We start from the raw sequence: 25,973 nt of genomic DNA on the forward strand, positions 1-25,973 counted from the left end.
CCTGGGGCTGTTTAGCCTGGAGAAGAGAGGGCTGAGAGATCTTATCCATATGTATGAACGTCTGAGGGGTGGGTCTCAAGTGAATGGGGCCAATCTCTTTGGTGGTCAGCAGCAATAAGACAAAGAGCAATGGCTACAAATTGGAACAGGGAAGGTTTCACCTCAACATGAGGAGAAACTTCTTTACAGTGAGGGTGACAGAGCCCTGGCACAGGCTGCCCAGAGAGGTTGTGGAATCTCCTTCTCTGGAGACTTTTGGAATCGGCCTGGCTGCGCTCCTGAGCCAGCTGCCCTAGGAGATCCTGCCTTGGCAGGAGGGTTGGACTCCATGATCCCTGAAGGTCCCTTCCAATCTCTGAAGTTCTGTGATTCTGTGTAATTCACTGCAGACACAAAACAGTGTGGAAGGTTTTCATCATCCTGAGAAGATGGGAAGCAAAAATGGGTGGCTGGTAAATCTTTCTTGTACATCCTGCACTCTGGGTTTAGGGCAGTCCATCCTCCACCCTGGTGTTTGACCAAGATACTTGATAAGGCCACACTTTGCTAACACCCTCTCTGTGTCATCTTGCTCATCTAAACAGCTATGGTGTTTCAACCAGTCCTTACTGCTCCCCTAAAACTTGGATTGATACGCGGTTGGTTCAGCAAAGCAGCTGGTAGCACTTTCCATAGCTAGAACCCCTTTCCTTCAGTGACCCTTGCTGCCTGTGGCAGGGTGAGAGGGGCAGACACACTGCCTCACCCTGCCAAGCTGAAGCTCCTCAGGAAAGCCAGGGCTTTCCCTTTTCTGTTTTTTTCCCCCTCAGATCATATGTTCTTGCCAGAATCATGAACACCTTCCTGTGGGCAGGATCTGTGCTCAGGGACTTACTGGGTACTGATAGCAGAGGACCTACTGGTTCGCCTTTCCTGCCTCCGAGATCCCACCAACGTCAGGCCAGAAGACTCAGGTCTCTCTGCTGCCTCCCACTCAGCTTCATATTCTATCCCAATGCCATATGGCACACTAGGCTCAGGCAGGAGCTGTGCCAGGCTCCCCTCCCTTTCTCTCCACTCTTTGATCTACAGTAGAGATGGAGTGCCAGCACTGCCAGATTTCAGGCTGCTGTGTTTGTTCCACCTTCCTCAGTCTTTAGCCTCAGTGGTGGTGGGATTAAGGTGGGAGGCACTGGTAGAAATAAGGTGTGCTAGGGAAGAGGGGACCTGCTCTGAAGCTCTCCTCCACATAGAGGAGAGCATCTCCCAAGCAATGCTATAATTAACAACCAATGCCTAGGATGTGACCAAGGCCACTGCTCCCTCCACGCTTTCTACCCCCACTTGCATCCTTGTTGTTTGGCCGAGGTTGCTCACAACCACGAGGTAGTTTCCTGTCTGCAAAGCACAGGTCTGAAGGTTAAGCAAACTTCTCTTGGGCAGGTCATGCTCCCAGGCCCCCTTTACTGAAATTAGGAGGAATGGAAAAGCAGAGCAACTGTCCTGCCAAAAAGCATCTCAAAGGCTGTGAGCAGCCAAAACTCCTATTTGTGAGCCTGGCTGCAGGGCTGTTTTTGGGCAGCAGAAGAGACTTGGGGTGATTATTCCCACCCAGCCTTTCTGCTTCAAATGGCTGTGTTAGTGTAACAGTTACTGCTTTTGGCTCAGAACCAGGTGGTCCCTTGAGCAATTTCTCCTTTCCAGAAGAGACTGTCACTTTCTGATGGCTTTTCTTGGTAACAGAGGTCAGGCATCTCTATTAGCACTGCCTGAGCCCTGGAGTCTCCACTGTCACTCCTATGTCACAACAATCGCAGCTCTCTCTGTGGAGCATGCATCCCTGTGCTGCCAGATTGCTGCCCTTCATCTCCTTGGAGGGGATGGAGAAGACATCAGCCTTAGTAGAATTCAGGGGGAAACATGCACAGAAGCAAGGCAAGCTACATGTCAGGTCATGCAGGAGGCAATTACTATAGAAATGCTGGTCACTGAATGCTTTTTCTACCCCCCTCCCCTGCACCTCTGCCTGTGCAATGGGATGCTGTCACATCCTCGATGAGGGTGCTGGAGGGAGAGAGAGAGGGAGAGGGAGGGAGAGAGGGAGGGAGAAGGAGAGGAGGCTGCATTTTCACTTGGAAAAGGTAAAGCATTTAGTCAGTGACTTCTATTCCTGTCTGGACTTACTGCAGCTTTCACAACATTCAGAGCAGGTGTGAAGCTTCTCCTCTCCCAGGCTGGGAATGAGACTTAGTTGGAGGCTGCTTTCAGCACTCCCATGGAGATACTGAAATTTTTTTTTTCTCTTTTTTTTTTTTTTGCTTCCCCTCTCTTTCCCAGAGTGGTCATACTTTGCATTTTAGCTTGTGATTCTGTGTCATTCCCTTCCCTGCCCCAGTTTCCACCTCTCTCTTGTGCTGTGGGTTGATAAACTCAAGGTGCTTGTGACGTGGGTAAATGCTGTAGATGCAGAGGGGCCTATGGCCCTACAGCACAGGCAGTACACAAGGAGATCTGGAAAAGCCCAGGGCAGGCAGTGTGGCATCTTTCCCTCGTATGGCCATCAGGGAGCAGCTCAGAGGCCCCTGCTTGCTCTATTTACTTTCAAGGCCAGCTTGTCCCCCTTTTTGCAGAGGGACATTCGATACTGTGGCAGGCAGGTCACCCCTTCCCTGGAAAGTTGGGGATGGTCCTCAGAGCCTGATCCACAGAAGAAGGAGTGGTCTCTTTCAGCAGCCCTGGGGCAGCTGGGAGGTGTGGGCTGGGGGGGTAGGGGTACCTGGGGAAAAGGCACCTTTTCCATTTCTTGAGCCCTTGATGTCCCCCAGCAGCAAATCCATACGGCTTGCATCAGCACTTGCAAAGTCCGGTGCAGGACAAGTCGTGGGGCAGAAAGGAAGTCCTGTCCACCTCACTGCATCAGGGACAGTCGGGAGAGTCACCATGGCAGGAGTCAGATGCTGACGGCACAGGGCAGCCCAGGAGCTTGCAGTTCAAGGGCCGCTGAGTTGACACTGTGCTTTGGCGCTCTCTTCCCACGCTGGTGACGCCCGGCAGCAGCAGGGCTGGGGAGCGGCCAGCTGCCGTCACCGTGCCCCCAGGGACAGATCCGCCTCCCGCTCCTGGGCACCCCCAGCAGAGCCCGAGGAGAGGCAGGCACCGCAGCTCCCGAGCGCCCGCGGCTGCACCTCCGCGGCTGCTCCTCCGCCTGGCCCTGCCGTGCCCAGCAGCACCACGGCCAGCTCGGGGAGAGCCACCGGGCTGCCCTCTTGTGCCCCATCGCTGCGTCGGGACCCTGGTGACCGAGGGGCCTGGGCTCAGCCCTGGCATGCTGCAGGTTCTGCTTGCAGGTGCTGAGCTGGGCTGCCCCAAACCCGCGTGTCTGAGTGCCCAAAGGACAGGCTTTGCCTGATGCCTGCAGAGTGCCTTGGAACCCACGAGGAGAGACCCGGAGTGCTTCCAAGGACCTCTGACGTGCCAAGCCTGGCTGCTGCCTTTGTGTCTGGCCTCTCCCTGGGTTACAACCTGCAGTGCTTCCTCCAGGACAGTGTAAAGACTTCCATTCCTGATTTCTAGGCCCAGCTGTACCCCTCCATTGTACGGCCTCCAGCTCTGCCTGTTTGGGCCAACTCAACCTGCTCTCTTTTCTGACTGCGCTGCTTGGTGAGTGTCTCCTTTCACCTCCCTGGTTGGGTACCTGGGGCTGGGGTCCCCAGCTGCAGAACCCTCACTTGCTGTTTTCTAAGCATGGAACTGTCAGTGTGGGAGCTTCCCAGCCCTGAGATGTGGATAAAGAGGTCTCCTGGAGCCTTCCTCCAGCAAGAAGCATGGTGGCCTTAGCAGTACAGCGCAGACAAACCAGCCTGTGCTGCTGCTGCAGGGTCATGAGAGCCAGCAGCTCTCAGGTCACTCTTAGAGTAACCAGCTCTCAGCAGGGAGCTCTCCTGGCTCTCTGGGCCTCCAGTTCGTTCCAGGTGGGTGATTCCTGTGTTTCTAACAAGGCAGGGGAAGAAAATTAAAAGCCCAAGTGAGAAGCCAGGCTGAGGCAGGAAACATCAGCAGGTCTCTGTCAACATGGCAGCCAAGGCAAGCAGGCAGGCAGGCAACTTCTTAATTATTGATGGTGCTTATAAATAAATGCTGGGACAAGGGAAGAGAAGGTTATGGCAGAGCAGAGGAGCCAATTCTGGGTGGGGGAGGGAACTTGACAGCTCACTTGTTTTAAAGGTCATTTAGTTTTGCATTTCTTTACCCTTTCTCTGTAAAACTTGGTGATATTTGAGCTGGCAGAGTATTTTTCTTGTTCTGCTTTTTTCTAGTACCTGCCTAACCGGGTGGAGGGAGGAAAGGAACCTGCATGTGGGGGCAGCAAGGGAATAAGGGGGAAGGGAGAGAACAGTGCCCGAGTGTGGGACAAACAGGCAAACGAGGAGACAACAAAATTAGTAGAGCAGCAAATCCCAACCCGAGTGTAAATAATTCCTCGTCATGTGCAAAGAAGATCTACGTAGGCTCAGATTTAGCTTCCCGTTCCTGGAGCTCAAGCCCAGGCAACCTCTAATGCAAAGCACAAGGGAAATGCATGAAATGAGGCTGAGACTAGAGGGAGATGAAGGGCTTTTGGTCGAGGACTGGAATAGTAACCCAGTGTCTGCATAGCCTCGGGGACCTTTTCAGCAGGCTCAGATGGAGTGTCCTGGAAAGATCAGACCATCTGATGGCAATAGCTCTGGCACAGGGATCCCACAGCCAGCTGAAAATGCAGGAAGTTGTTTGGAACTGATTCACAGCAGGACTGGAAATGTGACTGGTAGAACTCCGCAGCTTACTCCACACCTTCAGCTTGCAAGAGTGACCCAGCAGCACTGGATACAGCATGGACCCAGGCAATACAGAGCTCCTTCCAGACTCCCACAACAGACCCTGCAGGGCAAGGCCACCTTCCACCCTCTCTCCTGTTTTGCAGGAGGCTGGTGGGCAGCAGCACCCCAGTGCCTGTGGCTGGCTGTGGGGGTATCTATCTCATTTTTCCCGCTGGGAGCCTGTTCCAGTTGCATGGTGGCAGGGTGAGTGGCTTTGCTGCGTGTGGTGGATACGGCAGCACATGACTGAATGGCGGGTGCAGATCTAAGTGAATACCTGGATGCAGACCAGGAAACACTACAGCAGCCTCACTGGCACGCCGTCTATGCTGCCGTCCTGGACCCCCACGAGCCACAAGCCTAGGCTAAGATACAGAATGGCACAAATCAACCAAAATTAACCTCTCAATTTGCCCTAGCAGGCATGCCCCAGTTAGGAGAGTGGACTCAGCAACAGGGAGCTCCTGACGGGGGTAGCGATGGCACTGGTGGTGGGGAGGATGAAGGGGGAGTAGGGCCCTTCCCCCAGCCTCATGGGTTTTCCCGACGCTTTCTGTAGCAGAGAAGAGAAGAGCCTGAGTCGCAGCTGTGCAAGCGACCAGGCTGCGGAGCGCAGGGAGCCAGCCGGCCGTGAAGGACGCGCCGCAAAGGCGAGCGGCTGGGATTCCCCTGCGCCGCCTCGCCTGCCTCCGCGGCTCTGCGCACTGCTGCGGCAGAGCTCTGCTGCACTGCACGCTCAGCTCTTCCCCCGGCAGCGCTGCCTGGAGAGCTGGGGGCTCAGAGACCCCTTGCTCCTCATCACTAGGCCCAGAGTTTGCTCCTATCCTGCTCACAACCCCTACATGCTGCCTGTCCCCCAGCTAAATGCCTCCAGTGCAGAGCCAGCCCCTGCTTTCTCAGGCAGCTGGCTTACAGAAAGTGACCAGCAGCACCGGCTCGATGTGACCCCCAGCGGCTCCGGAGAGATGGGATGTCCTTTGTCATGAGTGCGCTGGCTTTGCTGGTTCACTGCTGCAGCCTGCCTATGTTGTGCAGCAGCTGCCAGGACATGAGTGCTGCCAGCTTCTGCAGGGGCAAGGAGCCCACACGCAGGGGATGGTGCAATGGTGACAGCATACAGAGTAACTCAGAAAACCACACGTGGATGTGTGGGTTTCAGGGTTACACACGTATATGCAGGACATGACTAGCTCAGTGCATGCTGTCACTACCTGCACAGGCTCAGAGAATAGTTGGGAGTCGAAGGGACTTTTAGAGATGAGGTTGACCAGCAACCCTGCAATGATCAGGTTGCCTCCTTCATTCTAACCTTGAGTGTTTCCAGAGATAGGCCATCAACCGATGGGAAACCTATGCCAGTGCTTCCACATAGCATGAGTGAAATCATACCTGAAGTTATGCAAAGGGAGATCTGTGTAAGTGCAGGTGTGAATCCTTATAGTGGGGGTTTGGGAGAGATGTGCTGGTGTGTGAAGGTGTCCCTGAATATGCAGGGTTTGTTACTTGCACCTGCTGGTGGGCTGAGTACCCCAGGAGGGCTCAGTGTAAAGCTCAGCTGTGAGCCGGCCCTGTGTACCAGCCTCTCACTCTGTGGCCCAGGCTAGCTGGAGCAAACCTTCTGGAGTAAAGCGACCAAGAAGGGACAAGTGTGCACTTTCTGCTCCCTTTTGCCAAAGTCAAGCAGTTCCCTGGGATTGGGACTGGTAAGCCCTTGCCATTGCATACACCCTGAAAGGACCTTGAGGTCCATCTGGACTTAGGGAGGTGTTGCCAATGTGACAGCACCTGCTCACAGCAAAAACCCCCATCATGTCTCTAATTAGTTTCTTGCTCCCTGCCGTCTCTCCTGAGTGCATGTTTGGAGTTGCAAACGTGTGCCCAGCATACTGCTTACACCTTGGATAAAGCAATGCAGGCTGCTATTTCAGCCAGACAACAACATTTAAAACTCCCATCTTGTTCCCCCAAGCCCCCCACCTAAGCATTGCTTGACTTGCCACTGAAAGGCAGGCTGTTCCAGGCAGAAATGTGGCAGCTACCACAGCTGCAGCACAGGACATGAGGTTATTGTCCTTCTGCAGCAGGGAAAGGGGAGGATGGGATGAAGTCTGTGCACCGGGGGGGGGGGGGTGTTTGCCAGGAGAATAGCAGGAAATGCTGTCTCCTAGAATCAGTGATGGCCCAGCATTTCTACTGCATCAACCCCACTTCACCAGCCTGGGGTGCCCACAAAACTTCACACCGGTAGGCTAAGATCTTTTTTCTGGCACTGAGCTTATGAGATCTAGTAATATCATGACTTGGTTATGCTGTAGCCTCATTAATGACCTACATAATCCTTACAGGCTCAAATAGAAGAAATTAAATACTGTATTTCATGACCAGAAAGGCCAAGAGCAGCAAAGAAGGAGAAAGAAAATGGGCTCCAAGCTGTTAGGTCTGTCCCCCAAGACTGAAGCAGGAGCAGAGCCAGCACCATTGCAGCAAGCTGCAGCCCTACTTAGAGACCTGGCAGGTTTTAACATTTCTAGAAAGGTAGTGCAGGGGATGTTGGGTCTGCTGCAGGCATGGAGAAGGAGCTGCAGCTCTAGCTGAAGTTGCAGAGGTTGAGGAATATCGACACCAAACCTGTGTGTGACTGATCCCAGAGGTGCATGGCTGCTGCAGAGCAATTCCCCCAGCTTGTGTAGCCTAACAAGGCTGAGCCTGAAAGCAAGGCAGGAAGTCACTTCCTGTTTCTAAAGTATAGTAGCATTTTTAATCAGAATGATTTCCTGAGTTCTGCAGTAGGATGGGACTGCTTAGAGAAGAGTGTTTGCTGATTTGTGGGGCAGCAGGGACAGAACAGAGCCCTTCACCAGAGCAGAGAAGAAAACAAAAAGAAGAAAAAGATGCAGCCATTTAATGGCTTTAAAGTAACATTGTGCCATCCCCGCCTGCTCTCATGGTTGCCTCTTGATGCTGGTCTTGTAGGATGAACCACTCTGTTCCAGGAGAAACACGATCTGTTGCTGCAGCTGGTGCTTTCTGAGGCTCAACCTCCATGTGTCCATGCTGAGAACACGCAGTATCCTTCTGGCAGTGGGATGGGGCTCATCCCGATCTCAGATGGCCAGAAGTGAAATGCATTGGTCACAGCAATGTTCAGTGTGATGGCTGCTGAACATTTCAGATCAGCAGAGTATAACACATGCTCTGCATCAAGTGTCTGCATGGCTTGCAGCTGGTCTTCATACAGCTGTCCTACCACCAAAGCATTACAGTTATATGTCAGAGTTTACTCTGAGCAAACGTTAGTGCAGCAGTCAGGGCTCTCTGCATGCCCTTGGCATTTCCACTGCCCTTGGCAACGACAGGAGAACCTCCTGCCTTTCCTTCCATCTCTGTACAGACAGCCACGGCCCAGTCAGAAGCTGAGAACACAGGAAGACAATTCTAGGGAAGAAGACACAGAGCAAATTAACTTGGACTGTGGAGCGCTCTACATTCTAGATAAAGGTAACAGCATCCTCTCTTCACTCAGCCTGGGCCCTCACTACAAGAAGCAGTCACGACTGCAGGGACTGCAAAGGCTGAGCTTGCATGTCAGTGCTGAGTCTTGCCTCTGGGCAAGCACTCCTGGAGGATCCAGGGATATTTGTGCCCAGCAGAGACTGAAAGCATCTCTGGTCCCAGTATGGTCAATCTTGGGTCCTATCCCTGTGTGAATACCCACCATCATTGGACAGAGTCCTAGAAAAAGCCTCAAATGGGAGCTGCTGAGCAGCGAGTCCCCTTCCTCTTTGCAGGCAGGTTCATCATGATGCTACCTGGGTCCTGCTTACCTTGGACACCTGACACGCGCAGAGCACCTCACCAGAAGCCTGAGGGCTGAGGAGCAAGACTGATGTGCCAGGACACTTGTCACACAGATGGTTCACTACCTTCATTAGGATCTAGGAGTGGCAGGGAGAAGATGATCAGGTTATAGCAAAGGCAACTGGCATGCAGCAGAGAACATGCCCAGCAGCTCCCTCTTACTGAATGAGGCATCTGAGGTACTGCTGGGCCAACAAGTAATGTCCATTACTCACAGAGAGAGAGTCAGCTGGGATGGTATCAACGATGACAGGCTGGTTGCAATGTTTTGGTAGCAGGCTTTTTGCCTTCTCTTCAGCCTGGAAGAGGAAACACACAGCACTTGAGGGCCACCTGAAGTGTTCTGGCTGGTGACATGTGTATGCAACACATGCACACAGGGAATGGAAGTGCTGCTCTGTGGACAGAGGGAGGCTGAACGTTAGCAGAAGTAAGATTAGGAAATGGAAATTTCCACCCAAGGATAGTGATCATGACACGTTAGAGTTTAGTATCACTAGAGAAAGAAGCAGGGCTGCATCAGGAGAACTGTGACCAGCAGGTTGAGGGAGGTGACTCTCCCCCTCTACACTGCTCTGGTGATACCCCACCTGGAGTACTGCATCCAGTTCTGGAGCCCCTATTACAAGAAGGATGTGGAGATGCTGGAGTGTGTCCAGAGAAGGGCCACAAGGATGATCAGAGGGCTGGAGCAGTTCTGCTGTGAGCACAGACTGAAAGAGTTGGGGCTGTGCAGGCTGGAGCAGAGGAGGCTCCCAGGTGACCTTCTTGTGACCTTCCAATATCTGAAGTGGGCTACAAAAAAGCTGGGGAAGGACTTTTCAGGATATCAGGGAGTGACAGGACTGGGGGGAATAGAGTAAAGCTGAAGGTGGGTAGGTTCAGACTGGATGTGAGGAGGAAGTTTTTGAGCATGAGAGTGGTGAGAGCCTGGAATGGGTTGCCCAGGGAGGTGGTTGAGGCCCCATCCCTGGAGGTGTTTAAGGCCAGGCTGGATGAGGCGCTGGCCAGCCTGATCTAGGGTAGGGTGTCCCTGCCTATGGCAGGGGGGTTGGAATGAGATGATCCTTGTGGTCCCTTCCAACCCTGACTGATTCTATGATTAGATGGCAAAGTGATGCCTATCTGCCTGTAGGTGTTTGCCAAAAGGGCTTACATGGGGCTACCATTCTCTCAGGCAGAAAGACAGAAAGATTCTGCAGGTGACAAAGGCCATCACTCATTCACTGCATTTTAAATGATGGCCCTGCTTAATGTCAGTGAAATCAACCCAACACAGGGCTTGTGCTGCAGCATGTGTGATTGTACCTGATTTATTCTGCTTTCTAATGGGACTCTAGTGACCAAGTGTCTGTGAAGTGTGACAGAGACACTAGGGTATGCCCACAGTGCTACTACTGCCAAGCTCCAAGTGAGTGTGCTGCTGCCACAGTACCTCCTGCAACTCCAGTTTCTTGATGGCCGTGTTGGCTGTTCGCTGTAGTGCTTTGAGGACAGTCTGCAGTTCTTTTCTTTGCCACTGGGGTATTGCAGTGTTAGTCACCACCTGCAAGACGATTTGCTGTTTAAGGACACTAAACTGCACCTAGGAAAAAAAGTGGCTAATTCTCTAGACATTAGGCTGGAGCCTGGACTCTTCCCAAGACCCTGCTAATAACCCTGTGTCATCAGACCAGCCAGTCACTGCAGTATGTAACTTTCCCTTTCTCAGCTGGGCAGCTAAAAGGTGGGGCAAAGCCTGGGAACTCTTCTTCAGTTTTACTTTCCCCATCATCTTCTCTCCATTCCCCTCTGGCAGGCCATCTGCAACAGATGTGCCTACACACTGACAGAAAGCTTTGCAACCAAAGTGGCACCAGCCAGTAGCCACACGCCCCTCCTATTAATTATGGTAAGATGTAAACCTAGCAGGGAAAAAGTCATGCACCTGAAGCATTTACAGCCCACACTTGGATCTTTCCTGTAAGGAAGCATAATCCTTACTTTGGTCAGCTGGCCAACTTCTTTGGAGAGGTTCTGCATCTCAGGAATGGAGGTGCTCCCCTGCTGCATTCGCAGGGAGAGAGAGTCCACCTCTATAGCCAAGCACTTGCCTACTTCCCGGGCCTGGAGAGGAAGAGAGAGAGAATGCTTCAGATGCAGCAACAGAACTGAGTGGAGATGGAGAAAGTGAGGACGTAACAGGGTCGTAACAATCAAGTACTTCTCAGGATGCAGTGGAAAGACACCTACAGGCAGAGTCTTTAAGAACAGTCCCCAGGAGACTCTGAAATAGAATGTTCCTGTCTAGATTTACAACCAACACTAGATGGTCATACCCAAGGGACCAAAGCTGCTGTGCACTTTGTTTCCTGAGTATCTCACACCATGAAATCAGGATTTCAATGTGAAAAAGTCGGGAGACACGTTTACTTCTTAGTGCTCCTTTTCCATTAGAAAATGTGGTCTTGAAACTTTCTTAGTGCTCTTTTTGCCCAGGGAGGTGGTGGAGTCACCGTCCCTGGAGGTGTTCAAGCAAAGCCTGGATGAGGCACTTGGTGCCATGGTCTGGTTGACTGGCTAGGGCTGGGTGCTAGGTTGGGCTGGCTGAGCTTGGAGGTCTCTTCCAACCTGGTTGATTCTATGACTGAAGAAACAAAGTCTAAAACTAAAATGAAACTCATTAACTGTTCTAGTACATTTCTGGAGGACCAGTGCAGCTGGTCCTGGTGCAGTTCTTACTGCTTTCCCTAGCACCAATGCTGCTGATAATAAAAAAGCTAATACAAACATTTTTCTCCAGTGAAAATCCTTATGGCTTTGAGCATTTCTTTGCCAGAGCTTTGTGCCCAGGATTGTCCTGCTAGACTTTAGACCAAGATCACAGAGAATACATAAGAAATGTCTGGACAGTAAAGACTGATCTGCTTAGCTTGGATACACATCCTTTGTGTCAAGTCATTCCCTCATGGCTAAAGTCTCCCTTGCCTGATTAACACATGCATACAGTTCCTCTCCAGGGGGTCTCCAGGTCAGCACTTCCAGCAAAGCCTGTGGTTGTGCCCTGCAGCTTTTTTATTTCTCTGCACCAAGAAAAGCCTTACTAGGGACACAGATGCACGGGGGACTGCCAGCCAAAAAATCAACAGATTTGCAGGGGTGGAACTCGCCTCTAGTCGTCTCAGTTTCACTGACAGTGAGTCACTATTCTGACTGCAGCCTTAAAGGAAGTGGGCCAGGTTGCAGGGCCCCTGACACTTCCAAGATATTCAAAGGACAGAGCAGTTTCACAGACAATAACAGGTTGCTCACTTTTTATACAGATCCATCCAGACCAGAACCACAGTTTCACAGGAAAAAAGAAACAGACTAAAGAAAGGAGCAAAAGGACTATAAAAATGAGGCCACAGCCCTGTAACCATGAAGTACACATCCAGCTGTGAGAGGCAGGAGGCAGACAGGAGGTGAAACCAAAGCACAAAAAATTGCATCTTTAAATACCTACCTGGGGACAGAAATTTAGTCTAGAAACTTCCTGATGCTTTGTGCCAAGTTCTTATCTTGGAAAAGCAGCCTGAGGGGAGGAATGAAGGTCAAGGAGACAAGAGACTAGGATGAGGAGAGTGTAGGTGAATAGAGAGGTATGATGGCAGAGCTGGGTCCAGGAGTGAAAGAGTAAGCCAGATCAGACACAGCAGAGAGGCTCTAGCCAAAACAGGGGGAAGCTAATTGCTCAAGTGGGAGCCTACAAAGCTAAGTGTTTCTAGCATTGCCTTTCTTACCTGTTTGGCTTGTTGCCCTGTCACTGCGATGACTCGGCTAACCCCTTTAACAAGCTGACGCTCACTGATGATGGTCAGATCTTCCACAGCTCCTGTCTGCAGAAGGTGCCTACATCAGCAGAGAACAGGAAAGAGAACAAGCTGCTCGCTGGGAACAGAAGGTCTCAAGTTCAGCAGCCCCTCCCTATTCCCAACACCTCCAGTCCTTTCCCAACCCTAAGATCTTGATGGCACCCTGTCAAGCAAAAGACAGCAGGGTCAAGGCTACTGCAGCAGAACTTCTGTGATACCTGCTCAGCAGGCTGATTGCAGGTGGTGCTCAACAGTCAAGTTCTGCACTGCTTTCCTCTCCTTTCCTTCAGCAGTGGTATGAACTGCAATATTTTCTCTTCTGCTCAACTGCTGCTGAACCATGCTGAAAGTAATTCTTTCCTTGACCTTCACCATTCTCTGGTTAGGCTAGCTCACAGACTGGCCAGCAGACTCCTGTCAGAGGGTAGCTGTAGGGCACTGACAGCTGTCCCTTTCCTTTCTGGCTATTCAGCTCTGGATGGAAACAACTGCAGTGTTTCAGGCTCTATTACAAAGAGTAATCATTTCAGGGAGCTTCACAAGAGTTGATCATCTCCACATCCATGCAGTTTCTTGTCCCACTACTCCCACAAGAATGACTTCATGATTAGAAACTTGCTCATTTTCAGCTGTGCCTGCTCAAAGGCCAATTTGTTTCTAGGTTGTTTTTTGTGTCAGTACCATCTCAGGATTAACTCCTCTTTTGCTCTCAGCAGCGCTAACAGCAGAAGATGACAAAGAAATAAAATAATCAGAGCAATCTCAAGATCTCACAACTGCCTCAGAATTTTCTGCTAGGTCCTCAGCCCTCCTGCAAAGCCAAAGCCAAAGCAATGCAACTCTGGTATGACAGGACACGCACTCCTTTCCCACACTCTGCTGGTGCCCTTTGGCTTCCAGGTTGGTTTCAGACCATGAAGCAAAGAAAAATGCTTTGCATTTCACTAAAGTTTTCTCACCCTGGGACTTCCAAAGCTTCACAACTAGCCTGTCCTGTTCTTACAGGATCTTTGTGGTGAGGAAACTTAATTGCACAGGGACAGGGAATGGAGCTTGCAGGAATGTCCCTACCTCAGCCACCAGTGCCCGTAAGTACACCTTCTGACCACCAGCAAGAGTCACTTACGTCCCGCAGCAGAGCTCCACAGAGGTCTGCATGGCAGCCTCAGAGTCGCAGGTCAGCACACTCTCCACAGGGACCCCCAGGGACACTATCCTCACTGGATCTGGATAGCTCTGACAGAGGAGACAGGGATCAGCAGCTAACATGGTCCTGCAGGGGCACTTACAGACTAGCTACATGGCTTCAGGTGACTATCTCATTATTGTCCTTTTCTAGAGTAGCCCCAGTCAGGGACAGAACTGCTTCTCCTCCACAACCAGCCACCATGGGGAGAAAGGAACAACTGAGTGACACTACAAGCTTTAGGAGCAAAGAAATGAGGAGGAAGCCTACATATGATTCTATACCACCAGCCTCCACTTTTTAAAACAGTGTCCAAAGGTCTCATCTCTGTCCTATTTTCCTTCCTGAGTTTTGTGGGTCAATTCCTTTACAGAAACCTGTTGTGGCAACACTTCTTGTGACCCAGATGTTTCCTAATGCAGGAGGCACCTTGTGAAGATGTGCAACTGCCATCTTGTTGTACCTCATCCATTGCACGGAGTCCCTGCACACTTCTTGCCAGTGCGAGGGGGATCTCAGCTATATGCACAGCCTCGTTTCGTTTGATCACATCCTGCACCACTTGCTCCACTTGCTGCAGCTGCTCCACACTCACAGGGCTCTGAAGAAGTAAATCAGCCACCTTAAGGAGAAGCCTCCAAAGAGGTACAGAACAAAGGAGAACTGAAACAGGGCCCTTAGGCAAGTCAGCTAGGGCATACTACTCCACCCCTGCACCTCATCTTCTATACTTCTTAACAGGTAACTGTAAGCATCATGACCCTCCCATCCCCCTCCTCCCACGAGGGGTAAAGATCAACCACACTCTTCAAGAGAGAGGCTGCAGTGAGTGACAGGTGACTAGGGGCAGTGTTCAGCCTGACCCAACAGCTTTCAGTTCCAAACCACTCTCACCTGGATGACCAGTACAAACATCAGATGTGCCACAGCCAAGCTGGTCAATCTTTCAGAGACCTGTTTAAACTACTCATGTTAGTCCCATGACCACTACCCTTGCTAAGTTATTTCCCTATTGATCTCAACTCATCTCCTCAGTGAACACTGTGCAGAGTTTGGGCAATGCAAAGCAGACTCAGTTATGTTCAAGAGGGACAAGATTCAATGCTTAGATAAAACATGACCTATCTCTGAAGGAGTGATTATGGTAAGAGAAGAAAACTGATAGAGAGAACATCAGTAGTGAGATGCTGATATTGCTGAGAAGAAGAAAACAGGAGTGCAGGGTCACCTTGGTGTCAAAGTCCAAGCGCAGTCGCTCTGCTGTCACATGGGACCCTCGCTGCTCTGTGGCGTCACCCAGGACACGGCGAAGCGCAAAGTTCAGCAGGTGGGTAGCAGTGTGGTTTGTCATACAGGCCAGCCGCTGAGCCTGGAAGCACAGACAAGTTGGCAGGGAGTGCTGGTTCTGCCCAGGTCAGAGGAGCAAAGGGATGGCATGAAGAGGTAGAGGAAGGGTTGTGCATGAGGGCATGGGAGAAGATGCAGGAAGAAAAACAATGTGTAGCAAGCTGTCAGATTAATTTATGCCACAGGGCAGACCTTACTTCTTTTCTTATGGGATCACCTCTAAACCAGCCGAGTGTAGGCTGGATACTTCAGGATAGACCAATGACTCATACATCACAGAGTCACTTGTGAGGTCTCCTTCCCATTGTACAACAAATGAAAAGCAGTCTCGGGAGTACAAGGTTTTGCTGTGCCCAGGTTACTCAGGCCATCCCAAGATTCTCAAAGCAGAAGGCTGAGAGCAGTGAGTTATCACCTCGTTCACAAAAAGCTGCACTTGGTGACCAACACGCAGGGTTTCCACAGCAGTAATCTCATGGACCACGTAACCACCACAGAGATGGACTGACTCTACAGGAAAGAGTATGTCCTGGGCAAAGACACAGAAAAATTAGTTAGCACAGGGAAATTCCAAATGTGTGCCAGGTGCCTGTTTGATCTGACTGGGAAACACAAGCCCCACTGATCCTTAAAAAGGCAGGAATGGAGTGGGAAAAGCAGGGAGCTTACTTTGAATGCAACCAGAGTGCCTCAGACCGTCCCCTGTACCCAGCCACTCACTGCACAACATGTTGAGTCTGTCTTGCAGTGAAGAGGCAGTGCCACCACCACCTCTGCTGATAATTTTCCTAACAAGGATGCTTGTCCATGAGAAAACTGACAGCAGCTGCCAAGGCTCCGGTCTCAGGCATCAAAGGTGCTGCTTCTGCCTCATTGGGCTGCTAACAGAAACCAGACCCTCACTTCAGCCTGGGGAAAAGTGCTAAGCAAGGCACTATCACACTCTGCAAAGCTAAAAAGGCAGTGTCAGTGCCCAGGAGGGATTCTCAGGAGATGGAATGCAGGAAGGAGGAAAAGCTGCACCCCACGTAACTTCCCATGGCAGGGTCAAAGGTTTCCATCTGGCAACACTGAAGGAATACACTGCAGAAGTGGAGGTCCTCCTTACCCTTTGGGACGGCTAAGGTTGGGGCACTGTGTGCAGTCACCCAAGACTGACCAGAGACACCTTTCTCAGTTCATGGACTCTCTCATCATTGTCTTCTCTCTGCACTGCAACACCAGCTGGCAACAGCATGACACATTCAAGGGAGAAGCCTTTACAGTCTTCCCAGGCAAACAGAAGCATGAGGGGCTAAGAGACCACCTGAGCATTAAGCACACCTCTGTGAAGTTACTGCTGCTCTCCCTCACCGATCCCCATGCAAAGCCAAGTGAACTGCCAAGAGTCAACAGCTTTATGCAGTCAGCCACGCCATCACTTGGGGAAGTTTGCCTGACATCAGTATCCATGGCAGCCTTGAGTCTTACCTGCTGTTCTAAACATATCATGTAGCCTTGGTCAGAGGCTTGCCCACCCTGCTCGGCATAGAAGTTAGTTCTGTCCAAGATGACACCACACCGCTGTCCTGGCCCAACCTCCTTCTGGAGAGACTGATCCCTGTACAACATCAGGACAGTGGCCTGGCATGGGCTGAACTCTGTCAGGAGGAAGAAGACAGCACCTATTAGTACACTCTGTCAGGAGGGGGTCACTTCTCCATGCCAATCCTGCCAACACCCACTCTGTACTGAAATCTCCTTTGCAGAGGAACAGCCACTGGCAGACAGGACAAAGTTACTGCTTGTTCACCTAGTGACAGATCTGCTGAGTAGCAGGTAAGCCAGCAAGGACACCCACACTGGTTCCAAACGAGCCTGATGGGACAAGGTGCGGCACAGACGCTTCTGCGTCTTGCTACGTTGCAAGTGTGGCAAAGAGGTCTGCCTTCTATAAAAAGCTGCCAGATTTGGTGGTCATGGGCCCACAGGGCTTCTGGAGGCTCTTCAAAGCCAAATTTTGGTGATATGGTGACAAAGCCGATTTTGGGTGACAGGTGGACCTCAGGGCAGGTGTATAACTGTGCAACTGGCCACATACAGAACTGCTCAATGGTTCAATGTTCAACTGATATTCACTTACTAGCAGAGCTGCTGGGTGGCTCACATTAGAGTCAACACATCTTTGTTAGTGACTGTCCATGACAAGATGGGATGTAGCTGTAACTTGCTCGCGTATGGCAACAAATTGGTGCGGACTGCTGATACACTGAAGAGCAGGGCTGCATTTTAAGAGGCATTTCAGCAGAGGAAATGGACAACAGACACGGGCCGACAGAAATCTTGTGATCATCAGGATCAAGCAGAATGCAAGTCAGCTGGGTGACCTTGCAGCAAGGAAGACTGCCTGCCTGCTGGGCTGTAAGAACATAACCATAGCCAGCCAAAGTGCTTATTCACCCTTATTTAGTGTTTGGGAGACTACAACTAGAGTACAGGAAATGCTGGCTGTACACAAAGGAAAACCCAAAACTTTTCACACTAAGAGTGACAGAGATCAGGGGACACAAGGCTGTGGGATCTCTGTCCTTAAAGGTACTGAAAGAAAACTTCAGTGGACAGGGCTCTGAGCAACCTGATCAAACTGTGAAGCTAATATTCCTTGGACTAAAAGACTGGACATCCAGTGGTCCACTCCGGCCCGAATCATTCCATGATTCAGAGACTGAGAAAGTAGGATAATTCTACCTCGGAGATTTCAGGCAATGACCCTGCCAGGCTTCTTTCCCCCATTGTGCTTTTGTCATAATGTGCATAAACAAACAGGTATCTACCTATCTGTACACATATACACACCAACGCACTTGAACTGCCCCACTTTCTGCTTAGTGTGGGCTGCCAGCAGCACACTAGGTAAGAGGCATATGACTGTACACAGCTCTCTCTGATTGTCAGTGACAGACACACCAACTCTTGCTCTGTGGTTGAGCTTTACTCTTTCCCCAAAGCATCAGCAATCGCAGTTACCCTGAAGGATAAAACGCCTGAACTGGCATCTAGTGGTCTGCGAGGGAAATAGCAGGGGCCTAGTTCCGGACAACTACCTTTTACAACCAGTCTTGTGAGGATGCCAGCAGCCTCAGGCACAGCTTGCCTCACCGACGGGACCCGGCCACTTACCGTACTGCCCATGCTGCCCAAGCGCGTAGGCGTACTTTGGAGAGTCATCAGTAGCAGGCACGTTGTTGCTTTGCAGCTGAGCCAGCGAGTGCACATCAAGGTGCACATTTGTGTCCTTCTGCTGTCCTGCCTGTGGGCTACCAGCCTTTTGCTGCAGTGGAGCAAAGGCATAGTTAGATGGGAGACACCTGGGGCTCCAGAAATCAGCAACTGGATGCCAGGAAGAACTTCTTCCATCTTCCTGGAAAAGGCTTGTTTAGCCAGGCTGAGGGAGGCTGATAAACCAACCTCATTCCTTCCAACCCAGCAAGCACTCAGTATCACGTACCAACAGCTAACAGAACCTTCCCAGCAGAGCTTGCTGTGTAGCTCTAAACTTCCAGGCCATTAAGGCTCAGGGGACCAAGGCCTCAAATCAATTTCAGACCCCCTGCTCCTTCAGGTAAAAGGCATATAGCCCTGTGGTAAACCTGACGGGCCTCAGCAGTGAAAGGAACTCCACCTCCATGCTCACAGGAGAGAAGGCAGGCTCCAAATTATTGACAAGGTGAGTCTCCCTCTCTTACCTTTGCATCTTCCAGAGCAAGTTTGTTAAAAGCAGCTGAATCCAACCTAATTCCTTTTTCTTCAAGCATCAAATCAATCAGATCCAGGGGGAATCCCAAATTCCCATAGAGAGACCAGGCTACTTCAGCTGTAGGACAAACAGAAGAACATGAACTATGTGAACAGAGAAAGCAAAGGCATCTCAAGATTTGCTTGGATGGGACCAATCTAGAGTGCACCTTGGTAACTGGATTCATCTGTGTTGTGTGCTGCTGCATCAGTAACAGAGAAGGGAAGCAAGGCAATGCAGCTGTTCTTGCACGGAACTAAGTATTAATAGCAACCCATGGCCTCATCCCTGCTCAAGTTCAGTGCAGCACACCTAGACTAGCAGCTGCTCTGGCTGGGTCCCGAGCCTCTTCTTTTCAGCTGTGTCTTAGCTAATCAGGCAGTAAAGTAGCAAGGAAACGTTTCTAACTTTCCTGGTGTCTAGTTCATTATGAGAACCAAGGATTAGACAACAACTGCAGTCTGGTGAAGGAAACAACACCTGCTTCTCTGCCTGGGGCTAGGTGGTCACTGACAACACGTGAGCGAAGCAGACATCCAACACAGTCTTCACTGCAATGGTTACTATGATCTGGATCAAGCTATCTTTAAGTGTAGCTTGTCAGAGGAGGAAGAGTCACCTGGAAAATCTGTGAAGGGCTCCATCTGCTGCACTGTCCGCTCAATGATGCGTCTCCCACGCTCAAGGGAGGACAGAAAAGCTACCTCGTTCTCATTGATGACATCCATGATCTGCCCAAAGATGAGAAGAAAGGTAAGCCCTTCAGGGCTCTGCTGAGCCCTGCTACAGCTCGCTCAAATTAAGCAGATGTCTAACAGTGGGTACTCTCTCCTTCGACCAGCCTTTTTGTTTTGCGGGTAGCCGTCCTAGTTTTGAGCCAGGAGCTGCCCAGGGCAAAAGGACAGGAAGGCATTTTACCCCCAGGGTAACACTTGCACAGAACTAGAGGCTAAATGTGAATGCCATTTGAAAACACACACAGAAATACAAAAGGTATCCAGAGAAAAGGAATACATACACAAACTGGGCCCAGTCCTCCACCTGGGCCTACCAGGTCAAAACCTTCCAGAGCCTTCTAAAATCTCCTCCCCACTCAGCCTCAGCAGGGCCAGCAGTAGGTCAAACTGCCCCCCAACTAGGTCCAGGCCTAGCAAGCCTCAAATGCCCGCCCTGCCCCAGCCTCAAGAGGCCCATGGGTGTAGCCAGAAATAAGCTTGCTGGCCAAGGCCTGGATAAGGCTGCTGTGCCCTGCAAGCCAAGGGCTAACAGCCCAACACCTGCACTCAGACAGCGGAGAGAAGGGAGGCAAAGAACTGGCTGTGCACTCCCTTTTTTAGGGAGATACAGGAAAAGAGAGCAGAGTACAAACTGCAGTATCCTGGGCCTCCCTCTGGGACAGGCTGCCTGCCCCCTGGCACTCTAGTCTCTGCAGGACTTTCTTCATGGTTGTACCAATTAGCTCCTGATTTCCCTTAACCTAAAGCAGTATCCCTCACGACATAGCTCTGGTGCATTACTAAACAGAGCCAAAGTCATTGTGCCTTCTTATCACTGTTCCTGTCAAAGAAATAGTGACCATCTACCTGGCTGGCAGCTGACAAAGGCTCTCCTGTCAGATATTCATGTCTGTGACCTAAAACTGCATGGCTGGAACTGCCAGAGAAATTGCTCTTCAGTAGCTAGCAGCAGACGCAAGGGGAACCAGCCTTAAACTCCAAATCCGCTTTGAACAAAGTGTATCCAGGCTAGGACAGGCTGTACTTGCACTCAGCAAAAGAGCTATCCTAGCTTTTTTAGAGCAGCAGCTGCCTTGTAGCAGGACAAGCAGTCCCTGGTAAAGATCCCGTACTGCTCCCACAAGGAAATCCACCACAGATACTTCCCATGCTCAGCATACAAACATGTTCTCAGCACATCTCAGCCCACCCCTGAGAACACGACTGTGGAGGAGTTTATGCAAACCTCTCCACTAAAGTCCCAAGAAAGGGCTGACTTCTGCCCCTGAGAACAGTACCTCAAAAACATAATGAGAGACGGGGTTTGTCTCCAGGGGATTCCACATTGCTCACCTGGTCTGCATTCTTCGTCAGCTCTGGATAGGCATCTCCCTGTGGAGTGAGTCTCGGTTAGTGACAAATTCCTCAGCGGATCTCAGCATGCCACAAGAATTAGAGGTTTCTCAGGCAGGGGAGTATAAAGGGTTCCCCAGTGCACAGCTCCAGGGACGGTAACATAGGCTAAGAATAATGTATGGAATTAGAGATGCCATCTCTGGGCTACCTCCCTGTGACCTACCTCTGCTAGACCCTGCACAACAACATCTGGCAAAACACTATCATTTACAATGCTGTTAGTACTCAGAGGGAACCATTGCAGATGACTTTAAGCAGGTAAAGCAGCTTGAAGCCATTGCCCTCAGGAAACAACTATGAGCACTTGCATGCACTTTACACAAACACTGGTGCTGACTGTGACCCCCATCACAAATGATCAGGAGTCAAGAGGCTTTTACTGCTGCAAATCACAGCTGTGATACACCCTCCCAGAGCTCCTTCACATCCAAGTTTGTCTCCTGAGACTGGACAAGAAAGGAATATGTGGATGAACAGGACAAGTGTGACACTTTTTTACGCCCCCACCCCACTAAAGGCAGTAATTTTTACTTACCAGCACTTCCACCACAGTAGGCACCAGGGAGGCCAGGAGCCCCTGTGGCGCGTGGAGGACTTCAGAGCAAAAGCGGACAGCCCTGCGCAAGATCCGACGCAGCACCAGTCTGAAAACAGGGCAGGGTTTGCTAGGTGGCCACGTGAGCACCCCTGCCCAGGTCCTACATCCAGCATCTTCTCCATACAGTTCCTCTGGCCTGATCTACTGACACAGGCCAACTGCTTCCCACACTCTACAACCACGTAAGGACGCAGATTGGAGCCTCTTCCAGGCTCTTACCCTTCTGCCTCTCCAAAGCTCAAGCACTCCATAGCTTGGGCTCACATCATGACCTCTCCCCTAGCAGTCCATACTCCTTTCTAGACTTAACTCTTTTCACCCCATGCCATTTCCTTATGTCCTTACTCTGCTCCAGAGAAGCCTGGGTAGATGCCATCAGTGATGCACACGCACAAGGTGCGCACATGATCTGCAACCACACGGTAGGCCATATTTACATGCCCAACATCAGCATCCCCGACCAGACCTTGGTATTTGGGCCCCCTGCAGCCCTAAAAGAGAAAATAAGGAGGATAGATCAGCAGAAATGAATGGCTGCAGAAAGAAGTTTCAACGCAAGAGGCAGCCAGCTACAGCTGGCATCATGCCTCTCAACTACCTCTGAACCCTGTGCATCCAAGACAAACGCAGTAAATCCTTCCAGAGCATCTAACACCAAGACTTCTGCACCTGAGACAGGTCAGCCAGTGCCTGGCACTGAAGAATGTAAGTAATCAGAGTTAAAGTGGATCAGCAGTGCTGACATCCCAGAGGATCTGCAACCTGAAATTCTGCCCAGTTTACCTAGAACGCCGCTCTGGACCTGGCTGGACATACCTTGTCTCAAAATGCCGCACAGTAACATGCAGGCTGTACAATACCAACCAAACAGTCTGCATTCAAGGAGCTTTTGCACGGCTGTGACTCTGAGCAGAAGCAACATCACCTTGTGAATAGCATCCAGGATCGGAGTGAAGAGATCTGTGTCATAGCTGGAGCGTTTGTTCTGCAGAACTGTCACCAGCCTTTCCAGGCCCATTCCTGTATCCACGTGGTGCTGCGGCAAGGGAAGCAGATTCCCTTTCACCTCTCTGTTAGCCAGACAGGAAAAACGAAAAGCAAGAGAGAAGAAAAGGTCAGTTCAGAGGCAAAGAAAACGAGCAGAAGAGTCAAAGGGAATGAGAGAGCAACAGGGATGGAAACAGCAAGTGACCCCAGAAAAGGAAGCTCAGAGATCAGACCAGTAACAGCCTGTCTTGGCACTGTCAGCCAATATGTGACCATTAGATAGTCAGGACAGACTGCAAAGGAGGGAAAAAGGCCTTCCCTGAATAGGGTCCTAAGGCCTTCTCCTGCTTGCACAAGTTTTTCCAGCTGCTGCAGACCCCAAGAGACCTCTGAGATACAGCACTGAGGGACAACAGTCAGCATAGGTTCAGAGAGGGCAAGACAAAGAGGAGCAAAATCTACATTGGACACATCCTGAGAGCTTCTCTTGCTCCTGTACTGCCACCTCCTGGGCAGCAGTGAGAATTTGGGGACTATACATGTAGGATCCCGAGTCAGGCAAGGTAGGGAAAGATTCTGGAGTTCAGACCAGATGCCTGGTACCTGCTGTACTGAATGAAGACCAAATTCCAGATCTCCACGACATCAGGGCTGCCCTGGTTCACCAGTGTAGCAGCATTTCTGCCACCACCCACGTGGTCATAGTGGATCTCTGAGCAGGGACCACAGGGACCTGTATCTCCCATCTCCCAGAAGTTGTCCTTCAATGGAAAAGGAAGCACGTGACTGGCAGGCACCCTGGAAAGGAAAACAGAGGCAGCAGTGCTGGGACACGCACACAAAGCACACAGTAGCCTAGACCACAGAGAAAGTTGGGAGGAATCCTTCCTGTCTACTACAAAACCCAAACACATTCCTTTGCTTCTGTTCACACAGAATTACTCTCCTTAGCAGGAACGAGCTGGACCAAACCAGACATGATCCTACCCACTGCCCTTAATGGCTGGCAAACAGACTGGCTCCTGCTGGCAGAGACAGGCTCTCCACTGAGTTTGTAGAACCACCTCTCTCCTTTGAGTGAATTCCAGCAGGGCTCAGACTTGATCATAATGAACGAGGCTGAACACCAGCAGTGGCACAGAGCTGGGTGCCTCGTGCTCTAAGCCCACATGCAGCCTAGGACAAGGTCCTGAAGCACAGCAGCGCTCTCTGCAGCGGCTTCACCCTCATGCTGAAGCAGCCATCGCCAGCTTTCACAGCATGTAACCTCTGCAGCTCAAGACAGAGAGCAAACAAAGGATCAGAGACTCTTCACACAGTCAGCCCAGCCAGCAGTCTCAGGCACAGAGCCCCTCACATGATGACATGTGAGAAACAGCCTAAAGGCCACATACCCCAAAGCGCTCGGGGCCCAGATGACTTTTAATGGTTCAAACAAACCAGAAACATAGGAACATAGTTGCATTAAAATGCAACTTTTGACCCCCACATCTGCTTCCCATCAACTAAAGGGCAATTGGTAGACTATGAAGACTGAAGAGTCAGCACCTGCTGCTCAGAACCTCTCCTCTAGCGCACTTACCCCAGGCGGAGCCATATGTCCCTACACTCTTCATCTGCACACAGTCCCAGTGAAGGGTCTCCACCAAAATAGGTGACGTAGAGACGATCCCTAGGGATCTGGTAGACTTCTGTCAGGAGCTCCCAGGCCATGCTACATGCTTCTTCCTGGACAGGCAGGGAACACGTAAGAAGCACAGCAAGCCAGGATGCGAGTCAAACATCAGCTCATTTCAGCTGCTCTCTCCCTTCCTAGTTTCAAGATGCACTGCAAAGAGCAGGATGAGGGTCAGGTGAGTGAGACAGCCTGCTGCTGCCAGGGAAAAGCTGACATTCCTAAATAGTTTGGAGACCTTCAGGATGACAGTATTGCCTACACCCATGTGTTTATCACCAGTTACTGGGATTATTTTTCCTCCAAAGCAAAAATGCATTGTCTAGCCAAAAACCTAGCATCCTTCCTCCTTTTCAAGCTTTCTAGTAACAAACAGCAAATTAACTGGCAACCTCTTTTCACCACATTATACGATCAGCACTACCATTCACACAGAGAACCTTGATTAGTATAGTCACAGCTTTGGGAGGCTGAGTGCTTTGAGAGTCTGCAGGGCACATGTAGCGATTTAGCACTCCAGATAACTATTTTTATCACAGGTCACAGAGCTCCCAAATGCTCTCTTCAGACAGTCCTACGGCACTATTGCACAGCTCTGAAAGAACGGCCACATTTCTTCCTGGAGGGAGTTCACTGCTATTACCTCACCTTAAAGTAATCGCCGAAGGACCAGCTCCCCAGCATCTCGAAGAAGGTGTGGTGGTAAGTGTCTCGTCCCACGTCCTCCAAGTCGTTGTGCTTCCCTCCGGCGCGCACACACTTCTGGCTGTTCACCACCCGCCGGTACTGTGCCAGCTCGCTTCGGGGGTGCGCCGTGCCCAGGAAAATGGGCTTGAACTAGAAAGCAAGGCAGAGAGACGGCCGCTATCGCCAAACGCCACTCGGCACTGCGGGCTGCCTGTGGGGCTCCAGTAACGAGGCCTCGGCACGAAGAGAGGCGGACGGGAGGGCAACGCTGCGGTAAGCCCACTCGGCAACCCGCCCCGACGCGGGAGACTCCCCGAGAAGGGCCGCGCTTCCTCCAGGATGCAGAGGGCTCGAAGGCCGGAGGATGGGGTGCCGGGGGAGGGGACCTACGGGGGAGGACTGCAGGCAGGGAAGAGCCAGAGCGCCAGGCCGGTGAAGCGGGAAAGAGCACCTGGTTCATGCCCGCATTGACGAAGAGGAGATGCGGGTCCCCACGGGGCCGCACGGGGGCAGAAGGCAGGCGGCGGTGGCCGTAGCGTTCCTGAAAGAAGCGGAGGAAGGTGTCACGGATCTGTCCCGCCGGCGGGCAACAGGCAGCTCCGCGGCGAGGGCTGCAGCGCCAGCGCCACGGTACCGCCAGCAGCAGCCGGCGCCGCAGCCGCTCAGCCGCCGCCATCGTGACCGAGGGCGGAAGGCGCCGCAGCGGCTTCCGGCAGGGCGCTGGGGGCGGGCGCGGGGCGCTGCCGTCGGGGGCCGTGCTCGTAGTCTCCGCAGGCACTGAGAGCTGCCGCGCAGCCTCTCTCCGCGCTCCGCATTCCATTAGTCGGGCTGCTGATCAGTGTGTGGCCGCTACGACGTCCCGCAGGCGCGGCGGAGCCGCCGCAGTGATTGCTTCTGTCTGCTAAGGTGTGCGGATGCCATGGCGATACGCGGGGCCTCGGGCCTGGCCTGGTGCCTCCGCCGGGTCGGGGCCAGCGCTGACTGGCTGCTGCTGGAGGCCGGCACGCAGGTGAGCCGGGCCGGTTCGAGCTCCCTGTGGGCTCCTGACCTGAAGGGG

General features: G+C 51.6%; 1 protein-coding gene across 2 annotated transcripts; it reads right to left on the reverse strand.

Moving 5' to 3' along the window:
- Positions 1–6,559: 6,559 nt before the first annotated feature.
- Positions 6,560–25,712, reverse strand: AARS2 (alanyl-tRNA synthetase 2, mitochondrial). 2 transcript variants are annotated; one of them, XM_064158826.1, is made up of 22 exons: positions 25,368–25,644; positions 24,878–25,066; positions 24,137–24,282; positions 23,158–23,352; positions 22,493–22,637; positions 21,913–22,058; positions 21,505–21,613; positions 20,907–20,945; positions 19,457–19,568; positions 18,788–18,915; positions 18,222–18,372; positions 16,533–16,702; positions 15,478–15,591; positions 14,944–15,084; positions 14,179–14,316; positions 13,656–13,765; positions 12,458–12,566; positions 10,680–10,802; positions 10,132–10,242; positions 8,912–8,995; positions 8,663–8,773; positions 6,560–8,273 (listed from the first exon to the last, which is right to left on the reverse strand). In XM_064158826.1, the coding sequence occupies exons 1-22, from the start codon at positions 25,590–25,592 to the stop codon at positions 8,109–8,111; spliced, it is 2,961 nt and encodes a 986-aa protein (XP_064014896.1). In that variant the 5' UTR covers positions 25,593–25,644; the 3' UTR covers positions 6,560–8,108. The 2 variants fall into 2 exon arrangements, with proteins under 2 accessions (XP_064014896.1, XP_064014897.1); XM_064158827.1 differs by lacking the exon at positions 15,478–15,591 and having other exon boundaries at positions 25,368–25,712.
- Between the last annotated feature and the right edge of the window lie 261 nt (positions 25,713–25,973).

Source organism: Pogoniulus pusillus, chromosome 18 (assembly GCF_015220805.1).
Source record: "Pogoniulus pusillus isolate bPogPus1 chromosome 18, bPogPus1.pri, whole genome shotgun sequence".
Classification (NCBI taxonomy): Eukaryota; Metazoa; Chordata; class Aves; order Piciformes; family Lybiidae; genus Pogoniulus; species Pogoniulus pusillus.